General features: G+C 36.9%; 2 protein-coding genes across 2 annotated transcripts in view; one reads left to right on the top strand and one right to left on the bottom strand.

Annotated features, from left to right (window-relative positions):
- The window catches only part of LOC148862161 (uncharacterized), a 31,917-nt gene extending 17,449 nt beyond the window's left edge, over window positions 1-14,468 (top strand). Inside the window, exons 4-9 of the mRNA XM_088986802.1 lie at window positions 8,479-8,769; window positions 10,730-11,245; window positions 11,709-11,855; window positions 12,861-12,938; window positions 13,042-13,529; window positions 13,644-14,468. Of these exons, the coding sequence (XP_088842928.1) occupies window positions 8,479-8,769; window positions 10,730-11,245; window positions 11,709-11,855; window positions 12,861-12,938; window positions 13,042-13,529; window positions 13,644-14,258 (2,135 nt within the window). The 3' untranslated portion in view covers window positions 14,259-14,468. The remainder of the gene's footprint in view (window positions 1-8,478; window positions 8,770-10,729; window positions 11,246-11,708; window positions 11,856-12,860; window positions 12,939-13,041; window positions 13,530-13,643) is intronic.
- Window positions 14,469-16,779: 2,311 nt separating this feature from the next.
- Window positions 16,780-22,348, bottom strand: DEG5 (DEGP protease 5). Its single transcript, XM_088940823.1, is given in 9 exon segments — window positions 16,780-17,151; window positions 17,532-17,606; window positions 17,734-17,821; window positions 18,137-18,259; window positions 20,160-20,249; window positions 20,392-20,454; window positions 20,954-21,100; window positions 22,028-22,213; window positions 22,215-22,348. Coding segments are annotated over 9 exon segments (930 nt in total). The 5' UTR covers window positions 22,266-22,348; the 3' UTR covers window positions 16,780-17,044.
- Window positions 22,349-22,434: the final 86 nt, after the last annotated feature.

Raw genomic sequence — 22,434 nt, 5'->3', positions numbered from 1 at the left:
AACCATACTAGATTTAAATCAGAGGAGAAGGGAGTGATTATACCTGATCCAGAGAAGTAATATCTCCCAAAGTTGGTGTTTATGCCCAAAGAAGACACCGAGATCAGCTCCCACTGAAGATGACACAGTGATGATGGAGCCGAACCAGCAATGTTCGTCCCACGAACCAGGTTCTTCTGAAGAACTCGATGGAAGACTGTGAGCACCACATGAACAATCAATAACCTTTTCTTGATCTTCTGAAACTGGCAGAAAAAGGTGGCGACGACTACTGGAGGAGAATGCTAGAGAAGAAGATGGCGAACTACAATTTTCTTCTCTAGGGTTATCTGAGATCCTATCTCAAGAATGCAGAGTGTTCTCTTGAAAAACACCTAGGGTTCGAATTCAAGTAATTCAAAATTAGGGTTTTCCTCCTCTTTCTTAATGATTAAGAAAACCTCCTAATCATATCAGGAGTTGCCCTTATCCAAATCTGTATTTGGATTAGGACTCTTCTTAATCTTATCTGCAAATTAGATCAGCTTTTGGGCTTAACCTAATCTCAGATCCTCCCCCTTAAGTGACTGATCAAATCAGCCCAGATCAAAAAATATATAATAAGTGCTCAATAGTCTTCCAAACTACTGCCCAATTGGGTTTCTTTGTGTGGTGTGGGACCCAAGCATTGATCTACACACCAGCCACATGGGTTCGGCTCAACCTCTGTTACAAGGCCTAGCCGAATTCACTAGAAAGCCCAGTGAACCCCTTGAGCCCATCACATGGACCCTATGGGCCCAACACTTACACTAAGTGGTCCCTGGGCCAAGCCATCTTATAAACACCCAGGGACTGTGGGCAAATGCAAGATTAGCCCATCAGGTATTATCCTAAATGTCCTTATACTTAACCTCTCAGCCCATAATGATCAAGCACTGCTCGACAAGAGAGGACCTCTCCGTCGGCTGCAAAGAATAGTGTTGCACTCTCTACTCACATGGATCCCAGAAATTAAAACCATTTGCAAACATTTTGAAACCATATGTAAGTATATATCATATGTATAAATTTTGCAAAACAAAATTCCAACGATTGAAATCAACTATCGGCAGTTTGGTTTCCATCAGAGAGAGTCCATCCCCGATCATTACCTTTCTCTGACAAAGGGGTTGATCCAGTCACTATGATCACCCACTCAGATGAATTCTCAAACTGTCCCAATATACCCAGGTTTTGACCCCCTCTAAGGATCTCACTGATTGGCATATCAAAGACAGTCTGATCCGACACCTAGTGCAGTACCATAATCGGGTCTAAGGATCAGGTGTAACTTTCCTGTTTTGCCTATCAATTTCTAAGGTCCAGGGCAATACTAGAAATCTGGTCCAGTTCAAGGGTTCAAGTAATCCTACACCGCGTGTGCCTTAGGTCTCACCGTGGCGGCTGAGACAAGCCACCCCAACAGTTGGCAGCACACTAGTGTTAGCCTTGACAGGATAAATCTCCCCAGACTTATCCAACAGTTGTGAACATTTAAAACTAACCCAAGTCTCATTAAGTGTCCAGTTTTAGGGTCTTATACAGAAGCATACCTCATAACATGAATTAAACATGTACTTTATTTATTTACATTAAATATCAAAAGTACATAAAAAATGATTGAAGCTAAGGGCATACAAAAACTATCCAACAGTAGGAAGGTTGGGCGAAATTTTAAAAATTTCTTTACTCTCATCTGGGAATCGTATTCTCAATTTTGAAAACTGCATTTTCAAGGCTCGTTCTTGTAACTAAACCAGACCAAATTTGAAACCAAGATTAGGGAGAGGTATACCTAATACGGAATCCATGCAAAAATGTTCCTCCCAACGCAGGTGTTCATGCCCAAAGAGTGTACCAAATCCTCCCTCCACTGAAAATGACATAGCTTAGAATGAGACAGGATCAGTAGGTAGTTCTTCACCAAGAACTTGTGATTCTTCAGCAAGAATCGAATGGGGTAGTAAGCACATTTCAGAATTGTTTCTTCTAGCAAGAAACAATATCAAGATCTAATCTTGATCAGTTACAAGAAATGGAGATCGAACATGGTAGGGCGGCAAGAACAGGGAAAGAAAGAACTGAAGGCAAAAACAGTCAAACTGTGTTGTTTTCTATATATTTTTCAGATCTGCCTTGCTCTTTATATATAGCCTTAAAGAAATGATCTCCTAATCTGATTAGGAGTTTCTTGATCCAAATCTTTATTTTGATCTGAATTCTTTATGTGATAAGGATAATCCCTTATCTTATCTGCAGATCAAGATCAGCTACTCCTAATCAAATTAGAAGTTTCCTGATTCAAATCTCTATTTGGATCTGGACTCTTTAAGTCGATAAGAGTTATCCTTTTATACTTATCTGCTGATCCATGTGGTCAGCCACATGGGTTCAACTCAGCCTTAGTTACAAGGCCTGGCTGAATTCACTGTGAGACATAGTGAACCCCTGAGTCCATCACCATGGGCTCTTAATAGGCCCAACATTTACACTAAATGGTTATTGGGTCCAGCCATCTTATGATGGCCCAAGAACTGTGGACAAATGCAAGATTAGCCTATTAGGTATAACCCTTAATGGTCTTACACTTAACCTCTTACCCCTTAATGATCAAAACACTGCCCAAGAAGAGTGGACCTCTCCCTCGGCTGCAAGGTATAGTGCTGCATTCTTTACTCACATGGATCCTAGGAATTAAAACATTTTGCAAACAATTTGTAAAAACATAATATATAAGTATATCTCTATATAAATATATTTTGCAAAACCAAATTTCAAACACATTTGAGATCCACTGTTAGGAATTTAGGTTTCCATCAGAGAGAGTGCATTTCCCTGATCGCTCACTTTGTCTGACAAAGGGGATGATCCTATCACTATGATCACCCACTCAGATGAATTCTTGGACTGTCCCAACATACATAGGTTTTGACCCCCTCGAAGGATCTCACTAATTTCCGCATCAAAGATAGCCCAATCCGACACCTAGTGCAATACCATAATCGAGTCTAGGGGTCAGGTGTAACATTCCGGTTTGGCCGATCTGTCTCCAAGGTCCAGGGAAACATTGGAATTTGGTCCAGTTCAAGGTTTCAATAAAACTCACACTGCATGTACCTCAAGTCTCACCCTAGCAGCTGAGACAAGCCACCCCAACCAACTTGGCGGCACATCAGTATCAACCTTGGTAGGATAAATCTCCCAAGATCTATCCAACGACTGTAAAGATTCTAAATTAATACGAGTCTTATTAGTGTTTAGTTTAAGGGTATTATACAGAAATAACCATAATAACATGAATGAAATATGTACTTTATTCATTTACAGTAAATGTCATAATGTACATCATGTTGATTGGAGCTAAAGGCATACACTATTTAACAGAAGGAGAAGGGAGTTGACGTCTTTTCCAAAGGATTTTTGGCAAATAGGGTTCCTTTTAAAGGGAATGTCCTTTTGTACGAGCTCGGTTAAGGGTTTGCATTAAAGGGCTTGATGCAGAATAAATCTATGAATGGATGTATATACCTCACTAACCATTCTATGTGGTGTCATATCTTGGATTGCTTTGATTTTGAGAGGATTTACTTTAATTCCTCAATGACTAACTATAAATCTTAAAATTTTACTAGAGGTAACACCAAAAATGCACGTTTGGGGCTTGAAATAAAGCTTGTAATTGCGTAGGTCAGCAAATAGTTTTTTGAGGACAAAGATGGGAATCTTGAGTTTTGGATTTAACTAGGATTTCATCACTATAATCTTGTAAAACTTCATGCATGAGATCATAGAAAATGGTGGTCATGGTACGTAGGGAAGTGATCCTTGTACTTTTGCGACCAAAGGGCATTACATCATCATCATAATGGGGATATAAAGGTTGTATGGTATTTGTTTTCTTTGACTAGGTTAATTTGGTTATAACCAGAGAAGCCATCCATAAGGTATAACATTTCATGGCTACCTGCACTATCTGCTAACAAGTCAATGTTTGGAAGGGGAAAGTTATCTTTGGGACATGTACGATTAAAGTCGTAGTAATGTACACAAATATGAATGGAGCCATCTTTCTTTGCACTATGAACTTCGTTATGGACCCAACTAATATAAGTAGTGGGGGAAATGAAACTTTTATTAGCTAGTTTTTTAAGATCAACTTTAACTTTTGTGACTATGCCTAGATGCATGAATTCAACATAGCTTCTAGGTGATAGGTGGGGTGCTAGGAGGTATGCCAAGGCAATGGACAACTAAAGAGGGATGTCTAAGCTAGGCATGTTAGTATAAGACCATGCAAAAATATACTTAATTCTGTAAGACAAGCTCCTATTTTAACAATGTATGGATTATCTTGAGTACCTAAGTTAATATCTAATGTGCCTTTAGTGAGGGATGTAGTGCCATCTTCTAGTTGGTGAAAGGCTATGAGCACCATAGGAAAGTCAGTATCATCGTGTAAGTTTACGACATGAGTGGATGGAGGAAGAGAATAAGGTAAGGTGATTGTAGTAGTGTGAAAGATAAAGGTGAGGGTTTTAGTGAATGAAAATTGGTAGTTTTTAGGCTTGAAGACCTATAGAAAGGCAGAAAGTCCCGAGGTATGTCCTTGAAGGAGAACTCTCTTATGCTTAAGCCAATATTTGAGCTAAAAATCACTGGACCGAGTAGAGGAGGCTAGTTGGTGAGGAAGGTAAGAAAGAAGAAAGCAAGTCTGGAGAATGTTCTATTGTGCATACTTTTTTCTAGGGATGCCATACTTGTATATAGAGGGTATTTTGTACTTGCCATGGAGTCCTAGTCCTACTAGATGACAACTATTGGGGCTGACTCGAGGTTCTCGATAGCGCATCCTTATTTGACTGTGGCTTACATGGCTCCAATTTGTCAAATTAACTGTTAGGCTAATTTAGATCACTGGGGAGCTCTCTAGTTCATTCCAAGACACACATATGGGCCTCATGAATTACCTTTAGTGCAAACATTCCAATGAAGTTTAGGAAGATCATCTTGCACATGTTCTAGATTCTAGAAGACAAGAAGCTGAGTAAATATTTGGGAGTTCCTTCAATAATCGGGCAAGGTCGGAGTCTTTACCTATACTAGAGACAAAGCTATACAAAGATGAGATGGTGAAAGCGTCTCACTTTGAATTGAGCAAGTCATGATGTATTGGTGAAATCGATGGTATCTGCAATTCCTACATACATGATGAACCACTTCTGTCTTCCTAAGAATTATGCTAGAAGATTAACTCTAGAAATGTGAACTTTATTTTGGGTCAAAAGAGGAAGAGGGAAGACTTTAATGGGTAAGCTGGAGGAAGACGTGTGCAACAAAATTTAGAGGTGGTCTAGGTTTTAATGAATTAGACATCCTGCACTTTGTCGAAGAACCCCAACTCTCTATGGACACTACTAATGAAAGCATTGCACTTCCCTACGGATTATATTCTTACAACTAAAATGGGCAACATCCCATCATGGGGATGGAGAAGCCTTCAAATAGGTCTATAACTCATGAAAATAAAGGTGTTGTTTGGAGGAGAAGTCTTTAACGGTTTGGCCGATTTTTATTTTTTTTTATTTTTTTATCTTTTTGTCAGAACAGGCCATCAGTTTGGTTTGAACGGTCAGACTGTTCGACCCCTAACCGGTTTGTTGTCCGATTCAGTTTTAAAATTTTTGAGAAAGATCTTGGTGATCACTAGAGAATAACAAGCTTAGTTCTTATGTAGTGAAGATGTTGAATGTTGAGTGTTGTTTATTGTTTAAAATAAAATCCAAAAATATAGATTTGGTTGGCATCCAAAAATGAAAGAAAAACTTTGATAAAAAGAAATAAACAGAGAGAACACAGATTTACGTGTTCAACTTATAACATATGTCCACAGGCAAAGGAGTAGAAATCCACTATGAAATTAGCAATGAGAAAGAATGTAGAGTTGTGCATTCACAATCTCACTCACAGAAAATCCTAAACCCCAAATACACCTAAAATCGCTTGATTTCTCTCACAATCCGAGGATTAATATACAAGAGAAAAAACCTCTAAAATACATAATTTTTCGTATTTGGGTCAAACCCATAAATTGAATATGTAAATTTGTCCTATGCTTCAACTAGCTTGAAGTGAAACAGCTAGGGAAGAATTATGTTCTCAGAATACAAGGGAGAAGATGTGGAAGGGTATTTAGAAAATGAAGGTGCCTTGGAAAATTTAGGAGTTTTTTTCGGAAATGTTAGAGAAGGCTTGGTAGGTTAAGGAGTGAGTAAAAACATACCATATGAAAGGTGTAGTGTGCTAGAATAGACCTGTTCATGGGCCAAGTAGCCCGACAGGCTGGTTCGGCCTAACCCGTTCTAAGTCGGGTTTGGTCATAATTTTAGGCATGCGGGCTTGGGCTTAGGCCTAAAACATCAGGCCTAACCTTTTTCGGGCCGTGCTCGAGCTTTCTCAAAAAAGCCTCGCTTGAGCCTGAGCTTGATTTGAAACTATATATTAAATAATAAAAAGCATATTTTATTTAATAAAATATATATAGATATATATATATATATATATATATATATATATACAGTATTTTTTATTTGTTCCTCTTCTCCCGATTAGTACCTTGTACTTTGGGCCTATTACCACTTTGGTCCCTGAACTTTAAAATGATCCAAACTTTTAAAACGTCTCAATCCAGTACCTGTCGTTAACCAGTTCATTAAACAACCGTTAAGTGGAATTTGAAAAGACACAAATGCCCTTCAAGTGTCATCTAATTCTCTTTATCAACCATCCAAACATTGACAAAAAAACCAGCCCCAAATCTTTGCCTCTTCTATTCAAGAAAGTTGGGGTCACATCTCAGTGGGCATTCTAGTGACCCCAACTTTCTTGAATAGAAGAGGTAAGGATTTGGGACTGTTCATTTTTTTATCAACGTTTGGATGGTTGATAAAGAAAATTAGATGACATTCGAAAGGCATTTGTATCTTTTCAAATGCCACTTAAAAGTTGGTTAATAAGAAGTACTGGATTGGCACGTTTTGAAAGTTTTGGTATTGAATTGTCGTGTTTTAAAGTTCAATGACCAAAGTGACACTAAAACCAAAGTACAAGGTACTAATTGGGAGTTTTCCCTTTATAATATAAATAAAATAATTTTTATTGAATAAAAAAAGAAAAAATTTATGTTTCCAAATTTCTGGCCAGGCTTGGGCTTGAGCCCGAGCTTCAGACTTTATATGAGGGCTGGGGGAGGGCTCAAGACCTAAGCCTATGGTCAGGCTGGGCCCGGGCTCAAGACTAAATGTATTCTATTGATACATAAACAAAGCCTGACCCGAACCTAACCCGTCCCTTGAATAAGTCTTTGCTAGAAGATTTTACATCTTCAGAATGTAGAGAAAAAACCTAAAGTCGCTTGATTTCTCTCACAAGCTGAAGGATTAATATATAAGAGAGAAAACCTCTAAAATACATAACTTTTCGTATTTGGGTCAAACCCATATGTTGAATATGTAAATTTGTCCTATGCTTCCACTCCAAATCACTAAAAAAATTTGCCTTCATACTTTTTTTCAACTTAATTACATGCAAATTTGTAGAGCGGATCGCAACAAAAAATTAAAGCACAATACTATAATAACATCGAGCAATATGAATTTGTCGTCAAAAGTATGAATAGGTCCCTCAAAGTAATAGGAGATCCAATATGAAGTTGTAATTTTAAAAGCAGTTGGTGAATTACATGTGAGTGTAACGTAAAAGGATAAACATACAATAGTTTCATATACAAGATAATCAACAACTCATGAATATAAGCTTACAATCTTTGGACGACAGATGATGTTCAAATTGTCTCGAAGTGCAGAAAATTGAAACCCGCCATAAAGTGATAAAGATTTTTGTGGTATGGATTTTTACATATGAAATAAGTCATCAATTACAAATTAAATCTGATCTATTTTTTTTTCAATTAAATGACCTAAATCAAATTTATCACATAAGCAGTGAATCTCAAATAAAATAATGGTGTAATTGCCCATACTAGTGTAGTAGGGAAAAGTGTTTTCAAAACCGGACTATATCGGATGGTCAGACTGGAAAAACGAGGAATCAGTCACTTGAATGGTTTCGTTTCACCCCAAAACCGTTTTTAGTCAAAAACCGTTGATTTGATTAGCGAAACATTGATTTGAGCGATCGAACCACCAAATCAATCCTGACAACGATTTTTGGCCTTTTTTATTTTTATAATTTTTTAATTTTTTATCAGAATGGGTGGTCTATTCAGACTAGACGATCGGACCTTTGACCCAAGAACCGGTCCAAGAATGGTCCCCTGTCCGGTTGGATTTTAAAAACCTTGGTAGGGAGTGGTCAATACCTAGTAGAAGCAAATCACATCAAACAGCATAATCTTCTACTACTTGAGCTGACTAAATATTTGTTTTTTCATTATTTCAGGTGCACATCTTGATGTTCTAGGTGAAGCAAAAAATACAAACTATTTAATTTGGAAAACCGCGATGATAAAATACTTGGAGGAACAAGGGATGGAAGTATCTATGAATCAACAAGTTTCAGAAGGTGATTTAATGGCTCTGAATGAATCCACGATGAAAAAGAAAAACGATGAAGCTATCTCTATAATCTATCAACACTGCAATGGAATGATCCGGTCTTTTATTAAAGATTTGTACCCAGCCAAAATTGTCTGGCGTCAATTGGATGTTATGTTTCACCACCCTGAGGAAGGTATATGTGCCAAAAAGAACTTCTACTTTTATGAAAGAAAAATGTGCTCTTTTTTTTCTTTTTTTAAATTTACGATGGATAGATAGGAATGTCAATTGGACTGGATTTGGTCCAATTCGGTCAAGTCCAATGAATATTTTGGATCATTATGGACCGGTCCAGAGACTGTCCAATCTGTTTAAATTCCCGTTGATTCAGATTGGTTTCAACTTAAACCTAGTACATTCACACCTATGTTCTTATCTTCTATCAATGGATCAGATATTGAATCGATCCAATATAAATTCATTATGGATGGACCAGGTCTAATCCAATATGTCATATTGGTCCATCCAAAATCAATGTCTTATTGGTTCATCCAATCCATCCAAATGGATTTTGATTTGAACGGAGTCCAACAAAAAACCAGTCCATTGACACCCCTATGGACAGATAAATTAAACAATAAATACTCTTTCATGATGGATATATAACAAGGCTGTCTCATAAAAAAAAACTTTGGTTGCTTGGAAAAAAACAGCCTGTATTGTTTTAAGCTTTGGGGTACATAAATCCTGATGGGCTCCTCACACAGAATGCGCCCCACAGTCCATTCTCCCATGGAGTCTGGATCTGCTCCTCACAGAGCATTTCTCACACCGACCTTATAACATGTCCTAATCTCACATCAGGAATATGTCTCGTAGTTGTATTTGTTATTTATAGAAAGATGTTCTTAATAAACGAAGGGAGGAGCAGATCCTAATTTTCTCCTGTAAATTTGAAAACACCGCTTATACTTGAATGGGTCACGTTCATTGTCTGATTTAAAAACAGTGAAGCGTTTTTTTTTTGGCTATTTATTTGAGAAAACAACCAACAAAACAGTATATACTGATGCATCTTTTTTTTTCGTTTTCTTATAATATCTTATGTGATTTCTATGTGCATGGTGCTGTTTTCTTAAAAAATGACCATGAAACCAAAACACCACCTAATTCTTGGATGGTTTTTGGCTCCATTTCCATTTTTTGAAAAAAAACGACGCTACATTGGAGCCACACTAGATTTTGAGAAAATAACAAAAAAATGCATAGACATATTCTGTTTGGTTAGTCGTTTTCTAAACAAATGGGAAAAAAAAGATTATGTAGTTTTCTCCAAAAATGACCCATCTAAAAAATTGTTATTTTTAACATTTTTTTTCTCTCAAATTAAAGCGTTTTCTGATGTGGTGGTTGACATGGCCTCCTATGTCAAAACTACAATGGAACCCAAACAACACCATGCACAAAACGTTTTCTCAAAAATCACAAGAAATACAATACCATTTTTTGAAAAATTACAATGGGAAAAACCCAATAAAACCAAACACCTCCTTGATATACACATCGAATAGGCTCCTAATATCGTTTTGGTGACACATGTTCCATAAACTAACGTGTATAAAGTAGGTTGGGAAGTTTTTCAGGGACAGGTTTTATTAAGGATATGGGTTGAGTTAGTTATGTTATGATAGAGTTTGAGATGGATTGAAATAGATTACATAAAGCCTTAGATAGAGTCTAAGAGCTTGAATTTGAGTTTGAATAGGTTTGATCTATTTTAATCTATAAACATGATGTAATTATCATATTCAATCAATGCATTATCTAATAGGTTTTAACATTCTGATAATGTGCTTAATTATTCAGTGTGCTCATTACCAGATGTGGTCTCAATAAATCTCTTGCCTGTTCTAAACCAAGCATCCATGGGGAAGAGTTATGGATCGCTTGGATCTGCCACCTAGTTTACCCGGCCCAGACATTGTTTTAAAAGGCTCAAGTCTGCACCTTGAGTGGTGAGGCACAAATGGAGAGATTTAAAAAGGCTTAAGCCGCCTTTTGTTTTATTTGTTGATGTGACACAAATGAAAATGTTATATGTATGTATGTATAGAAAACTTATATAATTGATGGGGTGGTTTCTATTGCCACAGCCATACCAGAGTTGCAGAAAATGACTATGTACACATGGTGTCAAGAATTCTACAATAACATTGTAGGCGGTAAACATAAAAAAGTTGAGAGTTTCCTCAAGGAAAATGAAGGAGTGGTTGCATGCAGAATTACAGTATGCTACGATTTTCCTCTTCACGTCGCAGCGAGAGCAGGGAAACTGAAAATTGTAAAGCTGCTACTAGGCAGGATGAGCAGTGAAGAGATAATGACAAAGAATGGAGATTTGAGAACAGCACTTCACCTGGCAGCCTCCAGTGGGCACTTGAAGGTTGTAAAGGCCTTGGTAGAGAAGGAGAGGCGCCTGCTGCTGATGCAAGCTCATCATTCCACATCCCTCCACCTCGCCATCAGGAACCGCCAAAAGGAAGTGGTCAAATATCTTTACCATGCCGATCTTGAAGAGGAAAAGACTTCTGCTAAATATCATGAAACCACAGATCGCAACAAGTTTTGGGCTAATATTCTTTGTAATTTGATTCATGGCCGCTTCTTTGGTAAGCAAATTATATATAATCAATTAGATATGAATTGGGGTGTCATTGGACGAACCAACAAGACATTGAATTATATTGGACCAGTAGTCCAGAAAGGCATTTATTGGATTGGATAGGATATGGTCCATCTGCAATGAATTTAATTATATGGAATTGGGTTTGATTGAGCCAAGATCTAGTTCATTGATAGAAGATAATTAAGAATATAGGTGTCAATGGATCAGGTTCGGGTTAGAATTAATCTAAATTAAAACAAATTTGAATAGATTGAATAGTCCAGTAGACATTGAATTGGACCGGTCCAAAATGGTCTTAATTAAAATATTCATTTGCAATATTGGACCTGGTCCATTTGTAAATGAACTCACATTGGACTGGATCTGATTGGAGCCTTTAATTTCTTTCATTCATCCATTCTTTCTTTATTTTCACATATTAATTGTTTCCATATTCATACTAGCAGATCTGGCTTTGGATCTACTCAAGTCCTTCCCGGATTTGCTCTTGAAGGAGGATGCATATGGGGAAACGGCCATAACTGCACTAATTGAATGTACTTCTGATGAAAATAAAAACTGGTGGAAAGCCATTATAACGCCTATCTCCACAGGTAAGCATCTAGCTTCCTACTTCCTACTTGTGACATAGTCAGTCTCTCTTTAATTCATCTCTATTTCTCCACCTAGCTAGGGATGTCAATGGACTGGGTTTGAGTTGGACCCCCCTGAATCAAAACCAATTTCAATAGGTTACATTGGACAGTCCAATAAAATAAATTAAATTAAAATATATTAAATTGGATCCGTCCAGACTTATTTATTGAATTGGATTGGACCTGGTCCATGGTAATAGATTTATATTGAACTAGGTCTAGTTGAAGAAATATCCAACATTGACAGAAATATAAGATTAGGAGTGTCATTAATGGGCCAATTGTTTGAGTTGCACACTATCTGATGCAATTAAAACAAATTTGAACAGGTTTGATGGTCATCCAATAAGGGTATAAGACATTAAATTGGATACCAGTCCATTATTCCAAAGGGATTTTTGGACTACAATCCCCCTCAGACTCCCTCCTAGTCTACTAGTAGCCCCCCTCCCTATAAACAACATCCTGCCCGTGGATTTGGTATCAATCCACGGTCAGGATTCAGTCCACCCCTAGAGTGGAGCTCTAGATTTCTAGGGGTGGACTGAACTGAAAAATAAACTGAGAAATATTGATGGCTGGTAGCTGTGGTGTGGTCAAAAGATTGGTAATTAAGTTTGAGATAATTGAGTATTGGGGTTGGTAGAAGTCTTCATAGATCGACGACGGTCAGATCTGGTTCTGGTATTAAATCAATAATCATTTGTTCCCCACTAGACTGGGAAACCATGTAGCTCAGGTGCTTGTAGGATCGATCAAAAGAATTAATTATACTGTGACTGATTGGTTGGTTAATTAAATGCTGCATGCAAAGAAATTAAGTAATGAGAACCATATATATGTTGGCTAAATTAATGCATATAATTAAAATTACAGAGATCATCAGTAATTCCTTTGTCTAATACTCCATTGCATGCACAAGATTGATCTACAACTAGGGTTTTTCTTATTTATCTTTTCAAGGCATTCAAGATATTAAATCAAGACTCTCTTCTTCTCGCAAACGAGATGTGGAGAATCCAGATAATGCTGATCGTCAAGGTTAGTTTGCTTCTCTCTCTTTCTCTCTGTCTGTCTGAACTCCTGAAGCGATCGAAAAGCTTTGTAATTAACTAACTTGATGAGTTTACCTTGCTATATATAGCTAATCCTTTTGTCCCAGTGCCACTCAAATCTGCCATGCAAGTGAAACGATTGAGGTTGATGCCTGGAAGTGCCTTTAATCTACTACGACTAATATGTCAAAGAGTTGCAACTGAAATGGTGATTGATGTTAATAATGAGGGCAAGAAGCACAGAGAAATGAAAGCATTAATGACCAAAGCGCTTTTCCTGGCGGTGGAGAAGGGGAATATCGACTTCATTGCTGAGATTCTGAGATATTGTCCCCAGCTAGCACGACTCAAGAACGAGCAAAACATGACCCTGTTTCATGCTGCAATTCTCAACCGCCAAGATAGAATATTCAAGCTCATCCTTGATCTCCAAGTGCCACTCAGCATAATTTATGCTTACAAGGAAAACCAATCAAACAACACATTACATCTTGTAGCAATGTTGCCACCCAAGGATAGACTTAATCGGATCTCTGGTGCAGCTCTTCAGCTGCGGAATGAACTCATCTGGTTCATGGTGAGTTTTGAGTTTTCTTTCTTTTAATTATTTCCTACTTCTTATATATATTACTTCGTCGGTCATACTCTGCCGGTCACGGTCTCTCTCTCTCTCTCTCATGATCGATCACAGAAAGTGCAAGGCATTCTCCCACCCAACAGGCACATAGAAGTTAACCGAGACAACAAAACACCAAAGATGTTATTCAATGAAACGCACCATGAATTGTTCAAAGATGGAGAGGAATGGATGAAGAGAACCGCGGATGCGTGTATGGTGGTGGCCGCGCTAGTGGCTTCAGTTATGCTTTCAGCAATTCTGTCATTGCCCGGTGCAACTAAAAACGAAACCGGCATCACCATTTTCATCCAACACAAAATCTTCTACTACTTCGTCGTATCAAACATGGTATCGCTTCTCTTCTCCTCTGCTTCCATGATTGCCTTCCTCTCCATTTATATGTCCCGCTTCACAGAAGCAGATTTCTTAGACACCCTACCCTGGATGTTGTGCATCGGCCTTCTATTCCTTTTCATCTCTATTGCAGCCATGATGACTACTTTTGTTAGCACCCTACTCATGGTGCTCCGAGACGAAATCAAGTGGGCTATGATTCCTCCTGCATCTCTAGCTATTCTCCCAATTGCCATACTTTCTCTGCGCCAACTCCCCATCTTGCTTGACATGATGCTTTCAACCTACTCGCTAAGCATTTTTACTCAGTCAAGAAGACAACTCAATGTCTAGCTAGCTCATTGATGGATCAGTTTCAATTCGTTGCCAAATGTAATATTTGTTTGCATTAATTTTGTTAAGTTATATAGATTGCTGAGTTGATTGTCACTTCTTTGATTTAATTTATTGTGTAATTTGATCAATCAAAAACCTACATTACATGAAACCATATTAAACCATTTCAGTATTTAATTAATGTCTTGTGTTTTTATGCTTCCTCTATTTTTCTAGCCCCACCTTACAAGGTGATGAATCGTGGTCGTAAATTGATGCTAAATTCACGGGCATGATGCAATTTATTAGGGTGTCAATTGGACTGGATTTGGCCCAATCTGATCCAGTCCAATGTGAGTCCATTACAAATGGACCAGATCCAATCCAGTCCAATGAATATTTTGGACCATTTTGGATCAGTCCAGAGACTGTCCAATCTGTTCAAATTCCTGTTAATTTAGATTGGTTTCAACTCAAATCTGGTCCATTGACACCTATGTTTTATCTTCTATCAGTGGACCAGATATTGGGCTTAATCCAATATAAATTCATTATGGACGGACCAGGTCCAATCCAATATGTCATATTGGTCCGTCCAAATTCAATGTCTTATTGGTCCATCCAATCCGTCCAAATGGATTTTAATTTGGGCGGAGTCCAACCCAAAACCGGTCCATTGACACCCCCAACTACTAGTTTTTACTATGGGAGGCTATCATTCAGAATTCTGCATTGGGCTGCAGTGTACTTAACCCTTAACCTAATTGTTAAGTACATCCTATAAAGCATGAATCAATGAATACCTAACTAGACCATGTGTAGGGGTGTCCATATTTACACTCTAGACTGCCAAACCAAATTGAACCAAAGGTTAAGTTTGGAAAGAGTGATACAAATACAAATATGTAGAATGCAGGTTTAGAAATACAAAATACAAAGCTTTGAATGCCAGATTGGAATGATTTTTGGTTGTGATAGGCGCAAACATGAAACCCGAAACCAGAATCCCCCTTCTTTACATTGACCAACTTTGAATGCGATGCAAACTTCGCAATCATTTTTGGATGCAAACCTGTCTTCAAATTCGTCTTCCTTGTCATTTTCAATACACACATCCATTCTTCCCAAACACCAAAGTGCATATATGCATTGTGTTGGTGTTTACACTCTTCCCAATGGAGCCATAAACACATATTAGGTTGTTTTGAGACCGGGTCTACCCTGACCAGACCCGACCCATTGACAGCACTAACTAGCATTTACACAATGTCCCATCAAATTGAGAATACTATATTAGTCCTAACTTTCTACATGAAATTTCAACATGATATAGGTTTCCTTGACGGCTTGACTTCCCAATATAAGAATATGTTATCAAAGAGGCTCTCCCTGATCCCTGCAGAGAATATACGACAGAAGATTAAAGAAACCTCTATCAATGAAAACAGGTATTATCAGACTCCGATTCTGGATGGTCTGGCAATCAGAACTAGGAACCTGTAGTCTAAACAAATTTTGGATTGCATAGTTCTTAGAAATGTTGACTTGGTCAAACTTGACTCAAATGCATGTTTTAATAGGTGTTGTAACCTCTAAGATTTACCATTTTATGTTTATTCTGATTAGAATAGCTTTAAAAGAAAATCTGGAACCATTTTATAATTTTTCTATTTTTTACTTTTATTTAGATTTTTTTAATGAATGAAATAGTCGAATTGAACTGTTTTGATCCATGACCAGCGACCAAAAGAGTTGTATGTCCAATCTGAATCTCTAGTTTGACCAGAACCATATGCAGAGCTGTAAGAGGACTCACAGATGTGGCATATTTACAAATTGGATGATATTCACATGATCGAATGCTGGAAATTAGTTCACATATTGCTTCCAGAAAGGAATTAAGGGTCTGTTTGGTTTATAATTAGAATCAGAATCAAAATCCTTTAGAATTGGAATTGAAATGATCTAATGGTTCAGATAGGAATAGGAATGGGAATTGGAATTAGCAGGAATATGATTTCATTCCCAAGGGAGGGGGAGATTCCCTCAAATGGAGGGATGCTATTACACAAGAAATGGGAATGTGATTCCAATTCTGCCCAACCAAGTAGTTGGAATCAGAATAACCCATTCCGATTCCGATTCCGGACCCCTATTCCACAAATCAAACGGGGCCTAAAGTTTACAAATGCAACACCATCCAGAGCGTCTATCAATCAACTCATTGAAGGTTGCTATCACCTTGTGTGTTACTGAGTAATTTTGGCAACATTAAACTCCAGAACACAAGGAACATCCCAGAGAATGGATGGTAACTGCCTAGTCAAGAGACCAACAAATGCCACTTTCAACAATACTTGGCCAGATCAAGAAACTGTTGTAGGAATATAGGGAAGCCTCAAGAAAAAGGGTCATTTAAGTAATGTTTCATATTTTCATTAAATAAATGACCTCGGTAATCAATTATTTTTTTGACGTTAAAGACAACAATTTCCACTGAACATTCCCCACCGACCACATAGAAATGAGAAAGGAGAAGTTAAAGAAAATGCCATGAGATAACTAGATGAAATGAGAGCATCATTCAGAAGCACAAAACCTAAAATAGAGGGTGCAACAATAAAATTTTTTCTTGTTATAGGTATATATGGTTACATCTATTACAATAATAGTCAGAACTCTTGAGGTCTAGACCACTACATGGAGGCCTACTGTCCAATCATGTATAGTTATCATCTCCAAACATGGCAATGAGATCATATATGATGTACCAGAGTGAACCTCTGGTTAGTCACCTATGGAGATCAATATCTGTCAGTGTAAGGTGTTCCATACACAATCAGATAAGGAATAGTCCGTACAACAGTGTCAATTGGTATTGCAAAGTTGACGCCAGAGGATATTCCCGTTCCTGTGTAACAACAGAAAATAAGATGAATTCAAACTGAAGTTGGAATTCTGGTGAGCAAATAATTTGCAAGGTAATGCATGCTTATCTGGTCCATTGAACCAGGCAGAGAGCAATCCAAATTGAATTTCCTTTCATTTATTTTTTATTCTTCCTTTTAACCTTTTCCGGTAGAACACTACTGATTTAAAATATATATAATCATCTGCATGGGATTCTCAGTCATTCAAAGTGAAAAGGACCCACTTGGTAACTGTTCTTTTTCCCTAATTTGTAATGATGTGCTTAATTTTAACTTTCCTAATAAGAAAGAAAATCAAATAAACAGTAAAAAGAATCTGTCTGCAGTTGCTAAGCCACAATAAAGGAGATAGAGAGCTTACCTTTGCGAGTGAAAGTAGCTGTATTCACTCCAATGACATGACCATACGAGTCAATCAATGGTCCACCTGAATTTCCTGTTACAGATTTCTATCTATCGTGTCAGATCCATAGTAATGCAGCATCTAAGAAATGTTTTGTGCAACAAAATTGTACCAAACACCAGAAAGCAAATAATTGCAAGGGGGAATTTGGAGTCTTTACCTGCATTAATAGCAGCATCTGTTTGTATAACTCCTCGAATGGCCCCTCCATTTGGGGAGGGAATCTCCCTGCCTAACCCACTCACTACCTGCATATTGTCAAATCATCTAGTAAGGAAAGATATGCTGCTACTGGGATTCTCACATGGCCAACCCAAATCATCACACCAATTCTCTAGATCGGGCACAGGGACTGAATCCTCATCCATGACAAAGCCATTCCTGAGAGGTACTGTTTGACTTTTGAGAAGACCAATATATGCCCAAACCATCTTAGCCTGAGCTAATTTCTTTTCAAGGTCAATAACATTTAAAAACAAATACAATTTATGATCAACAAGCCAATAAAAATGACTATAGCTACCAATATGGTGACACTGCAATTACATTTCATGAAAACCTACCCCTGTTGTTAGAGTGTTCTCATATCCATAAGGATTTCCAATAGCAAAGCAGCTCTGGCCCACACGTAGATCATGGGATGTACCAAGAAGGGCAGGCTTTAATTTGCTTCCTTCAACATCAATCTGCATTCAATATTGGAATTAGCAGATGAAATCCATTCTATTTTTCAATAACTTATTTGCACATATATTTCCATAGAAAGACATCACCTCCTTAGCTAATTTCCTATTGAATACATTGAGTGCTTGGACATGAAAAAAATTCTGAAGGCCCACTTTGAAAGGCTAAGAGAAGTGTCTGTACATCTCAATCTCTTAAGAAGTTTATAAGTATGGGAGAGCCTTTTGTAATTGAAAGAAGTTGATTATTTAGAATTAAATGAAATATTTCTATTACAGAAGTGACACTCAAGAGCTTTCTTCTCCCATGTGACTGCATTGCAAGGCTTCTAGTTCAGTTTGGTGAAACTCTGTCTGTAATTAATTAGTAAGAGAGGTTTGACTTTTTCTAATCACCTCACTTCTACCTAATTCTTGTCTTTTCCATTATTTCTGAGAGATTTCATCATTCGTAAGTATTTTCTTCAACATAACTAAATATCAGCATCAAGCACAAAAGTTATACAATTATGAATTAACGACAAAAATTATGCAATAATACAATAGATTTAAGCATGAAGAATTAATGCAATTGAAGACATCAATGATTATGTTTATGGAACAAGTAGAAAATAACTAAAAATAAGAGAATTATGAAGTTTAAGTCAAATAAATATATCAGGATCCATGATCATAAAGGCAAAGAAAAATAAAAAGGGAAAAACTTGATGGGAGCACAACCCAGAATCCCAGATCAGATAGGATGGGGGAGATTTCCAAAATCCTGGCTCAGTTGCAACCATGCTGCTTGTTCATATATTATGCATCATTCTATATCCTCGCATGCACACTTCCTTTTCTTTGGTGTTTAAGGCTTTAAATACAAAGCTCTAAGAGAAAAGACCCTATCAGTTAGCAACAATATATGTTAAAAGGGTGTTTCTGAGACATGATAAGGTGTTTGTTGCACATGCAAAATTATAAAATAAGGAATAATCTTATCATGATACAAAGATTCACCTATGTATTAGAAAAAATTAGAGTTTCCCAAGCCTGTGACATCACATGATTGCCTGGGCAGCATCCATTGTATAAGCCTAATGAAGCCACCCTATTCATCCTAGTGGTGCCTCTCTCTAAATTAACTAGGCTTGCCTTCCTCAGAACCAGTTGGAGAACCTTCTTCTCTAGTCTTGCCTAATTATCAACCAGAAACCATGGAGAATTGTTGTTCAAACTCTTTTCTGCAATCAATCCAAATTATGGATTGCAGCAAAGCTGGCATTGTCATTTTTATAAATGAACATTGCAAGAGTTAAAAAATCTATTATCAGAATACTGTTTTATCACAACAGTCTATTATCACAATACTGTTTTAAAATTAATATACATTCATAAAAAAACTGTTTTAAATATAAATTTTGAAATAATAGCAATACTTTGCATGCCCTTATTTTATTTTTATTAATTTTTATCATTGCCAATAAAGCATAATACTAATTAGATATAAGGAAGAACTTTTACACAAAGGAAAGTAACCAATTCAACTGGTTTAACAAAATAAGTAAATAGAAAATTGAGTTCCACACTACATCTAACATCTATTAACTCTGCCTTTTTCTTAATAAGTCTGCCAAAGCATATGCCAACCTTATCACATTAATGCTTACATGCATAAATATAGGGAAACAAAAACCTTTCATAAAGCAATCCCTTGAACACATATTGACTTGTATGAATAAGAAGACATGTAAATGAATGGAGAACAGGAATAATTCACAAATATGCAACTCTGGAAGACCTAAAGTCAACACTATGAGCAGATTACCATCTATTAATCATGGAGGCGAACATATATATTCCACAATTATAAACAGATAACAAACAAGTCCAAAGAAAACGGACAGAAAGTTCAATTCAATACCTTCAAAACAGCCAGATCGTATGCAGGATCAAAACCAATTACCTTGGCTTCTTTGGAAATGCCATTGCCACTAGCATCTACTAAAAAAACCTGTCAAGAGTATAGCAATGGATTCACAGAAGCCTATCTGAAAGAACATATCAAGAATATTAAGTGAATATTGATATTGTCGTACTCCAATATAACAAACTAAAACCTTCTCAAAGAAAAGAGAGAGATGCTCAAAATAAACCTTACAACGCTGAAGCCCACTTTTATCTGTGACTAGTTTAGCTACAACATGATAATTAGTGACCTGTGATAGGCACAGAAACAAGCTTGTGACAGCATCTTAGAAAGCATTCCAGTGGTTTAAAGAAAATGCAAGGACCCATATCCATTGTAGCAAAGAAAAGCATAAAATCTAATATATAAAACTAAATTTCCTATGATACTCTGAACTATAAGACCTAGACGTTGAGAATGGATGGGATAAGGATGTCTTAACTGACACACAGGTATCAATAAAATCAATAAACATAACTAGACATAAAACCACTATCTCTAGTCTTAAACATATTCTGACATCCAGCAGAAAGGTAGCAAGTCATAGCCATATTCGAACCCTAAGTTTATAGGTGTTGAAAATCTAAAATCACAGATGGTTTCTTTTCAACTATAAATAACTGTAAGCTTTGATCAAAGATCCATCCCCCATACCTAATTCTGACATAATGTTTTTCTTTTACACGATAGACAAGCCAAACATCATAATCTATGATGAAATTCTAATATTTGATTTCAAGAATGCCTACAATATGTCCGAACTTATCCCAGATGAAGCCGGAACCTGTCCCTTCAACTTTTGCATTTTCATCCTCGGTAAGCATGATCTCCTTGGACCTCTTGGGATCTTTAACTACTTCAAGATCTTTAATGAAGACCACAGAAGGTGAAGTCTCCTGCATTCATCCAAAAGAATGTGTTCTTATTAATACAAAGATACTAAGTTTATTTATAAATTAATGGAACAATAAAATTAAGATGGAGAAGAGAAGATGTAAGAGATTAAATTCATATGTTGTTCAACCTTCTTGCTCATAGTTATCAGAAGTTAAAATGTGCTAATAATGAATCTTTCTAAAATTCTAATTTTCTTGGTCATTTTCCCTCTCATGACAGAATGCTTTAACAGATTAAATCTTTACCAATATACGTACAACCCCAAGAGCACTTTACTAACAGAAGTTCGAAACAAGACCTACTAACTGTCCAGATGAAACCTTATAACATAATCCAAGTACAAACCAGATTGGCGAAGCAAGAACAATTTTGAAAAAATAAATAAATAAAAAGGCAAGTGAAACAGACACCAATGCCAGAAAAGTTAACTGGAATACCAAAAAGTAATTGGCTTTCCCCCACAAGGGTTAGTGCTTATAATAGAAGCAACATGAAGAATGATTCATGCAAGGTGATCTTCACAATACCTTCCATCTTGCATCCAAGAGTAACATTTAGCAATCCGACTCTTCTTCTAATGAATTTATTGAAATAAAGGAATTCCCCATAAGATCAACTCAGTAATGATCTCAGACAAGATAATCGTAAATTTCTAATAAATATATGTTAAGAATAATAGAACAAATGAAAATTCTGATACTGATACTAAGCTGCTTAGAAATAAACAAAAACCTAATGTAGCTATTTCCACTTGGAAAGTAAGCAAAAAAACATTGAAGATGACCAAAATGATAATTAGCATAGTAATATAATGATAAATTTGCAGGAAGTGAAATGGGTATTATTTTAAACGAATAAAAAGTCATTAATAATCAATGACACTGTAGACTTCTGTCAAAGGACATGAGAGAGAGAGAGAGAGAGACCTGGAATAATTGGACGGTCCGCCCTTCTTCTTGCTGAAATTCATCTTCGGCTCTTGCTAAATGAAATGGGCAAATGGAGTTGGGTTGCAAATGGAGAAACGAAGCCAGAATAGAGGAAGCAAACACTATCGAATTTCTCCTTGTAAGAAAGCTCTTGTTGAAAGAAGAAGAAGAAGAAGAAGAAGAGGCTTGTTGGAACAAAGGGAGAAGGAGACTGCAAAGAACCCAAAACCAACATCTCAGTAGACTGTAATCTGTACAACACAACACAGTCGAGTCTGAATTCTGAAACAGTAGAAACTTTTCTGGTTATCTTTTTCTCTTGCGGTCTTTCAGTCTATGCCATTCAATTAGTTGGGCTCCGTAAGGAAGCCAAGTGGGCCTGACTAGGCCAATAATTTAGGCCC

This window comes from Nelumbo lutea, chromosome 4 (genome assembly GCF_056320005.1).
Source record: "Nelumbo lutea isolate HS-2025 chromosome 4, American lotus-T2T, whole genome shotgun sequence".
Taxonomy (NCBI): Eukaryota; Viridiplantae; Streptophyta; class Magnoliopsida; order Proteales; family Nelumbonaceae; genus Nelumbo; species Nelumbo lutea.
Note: the sequence above shows the minus strand (reverse complement) of the source record. Positions and strands in the feature narration are given on the sequence as shown.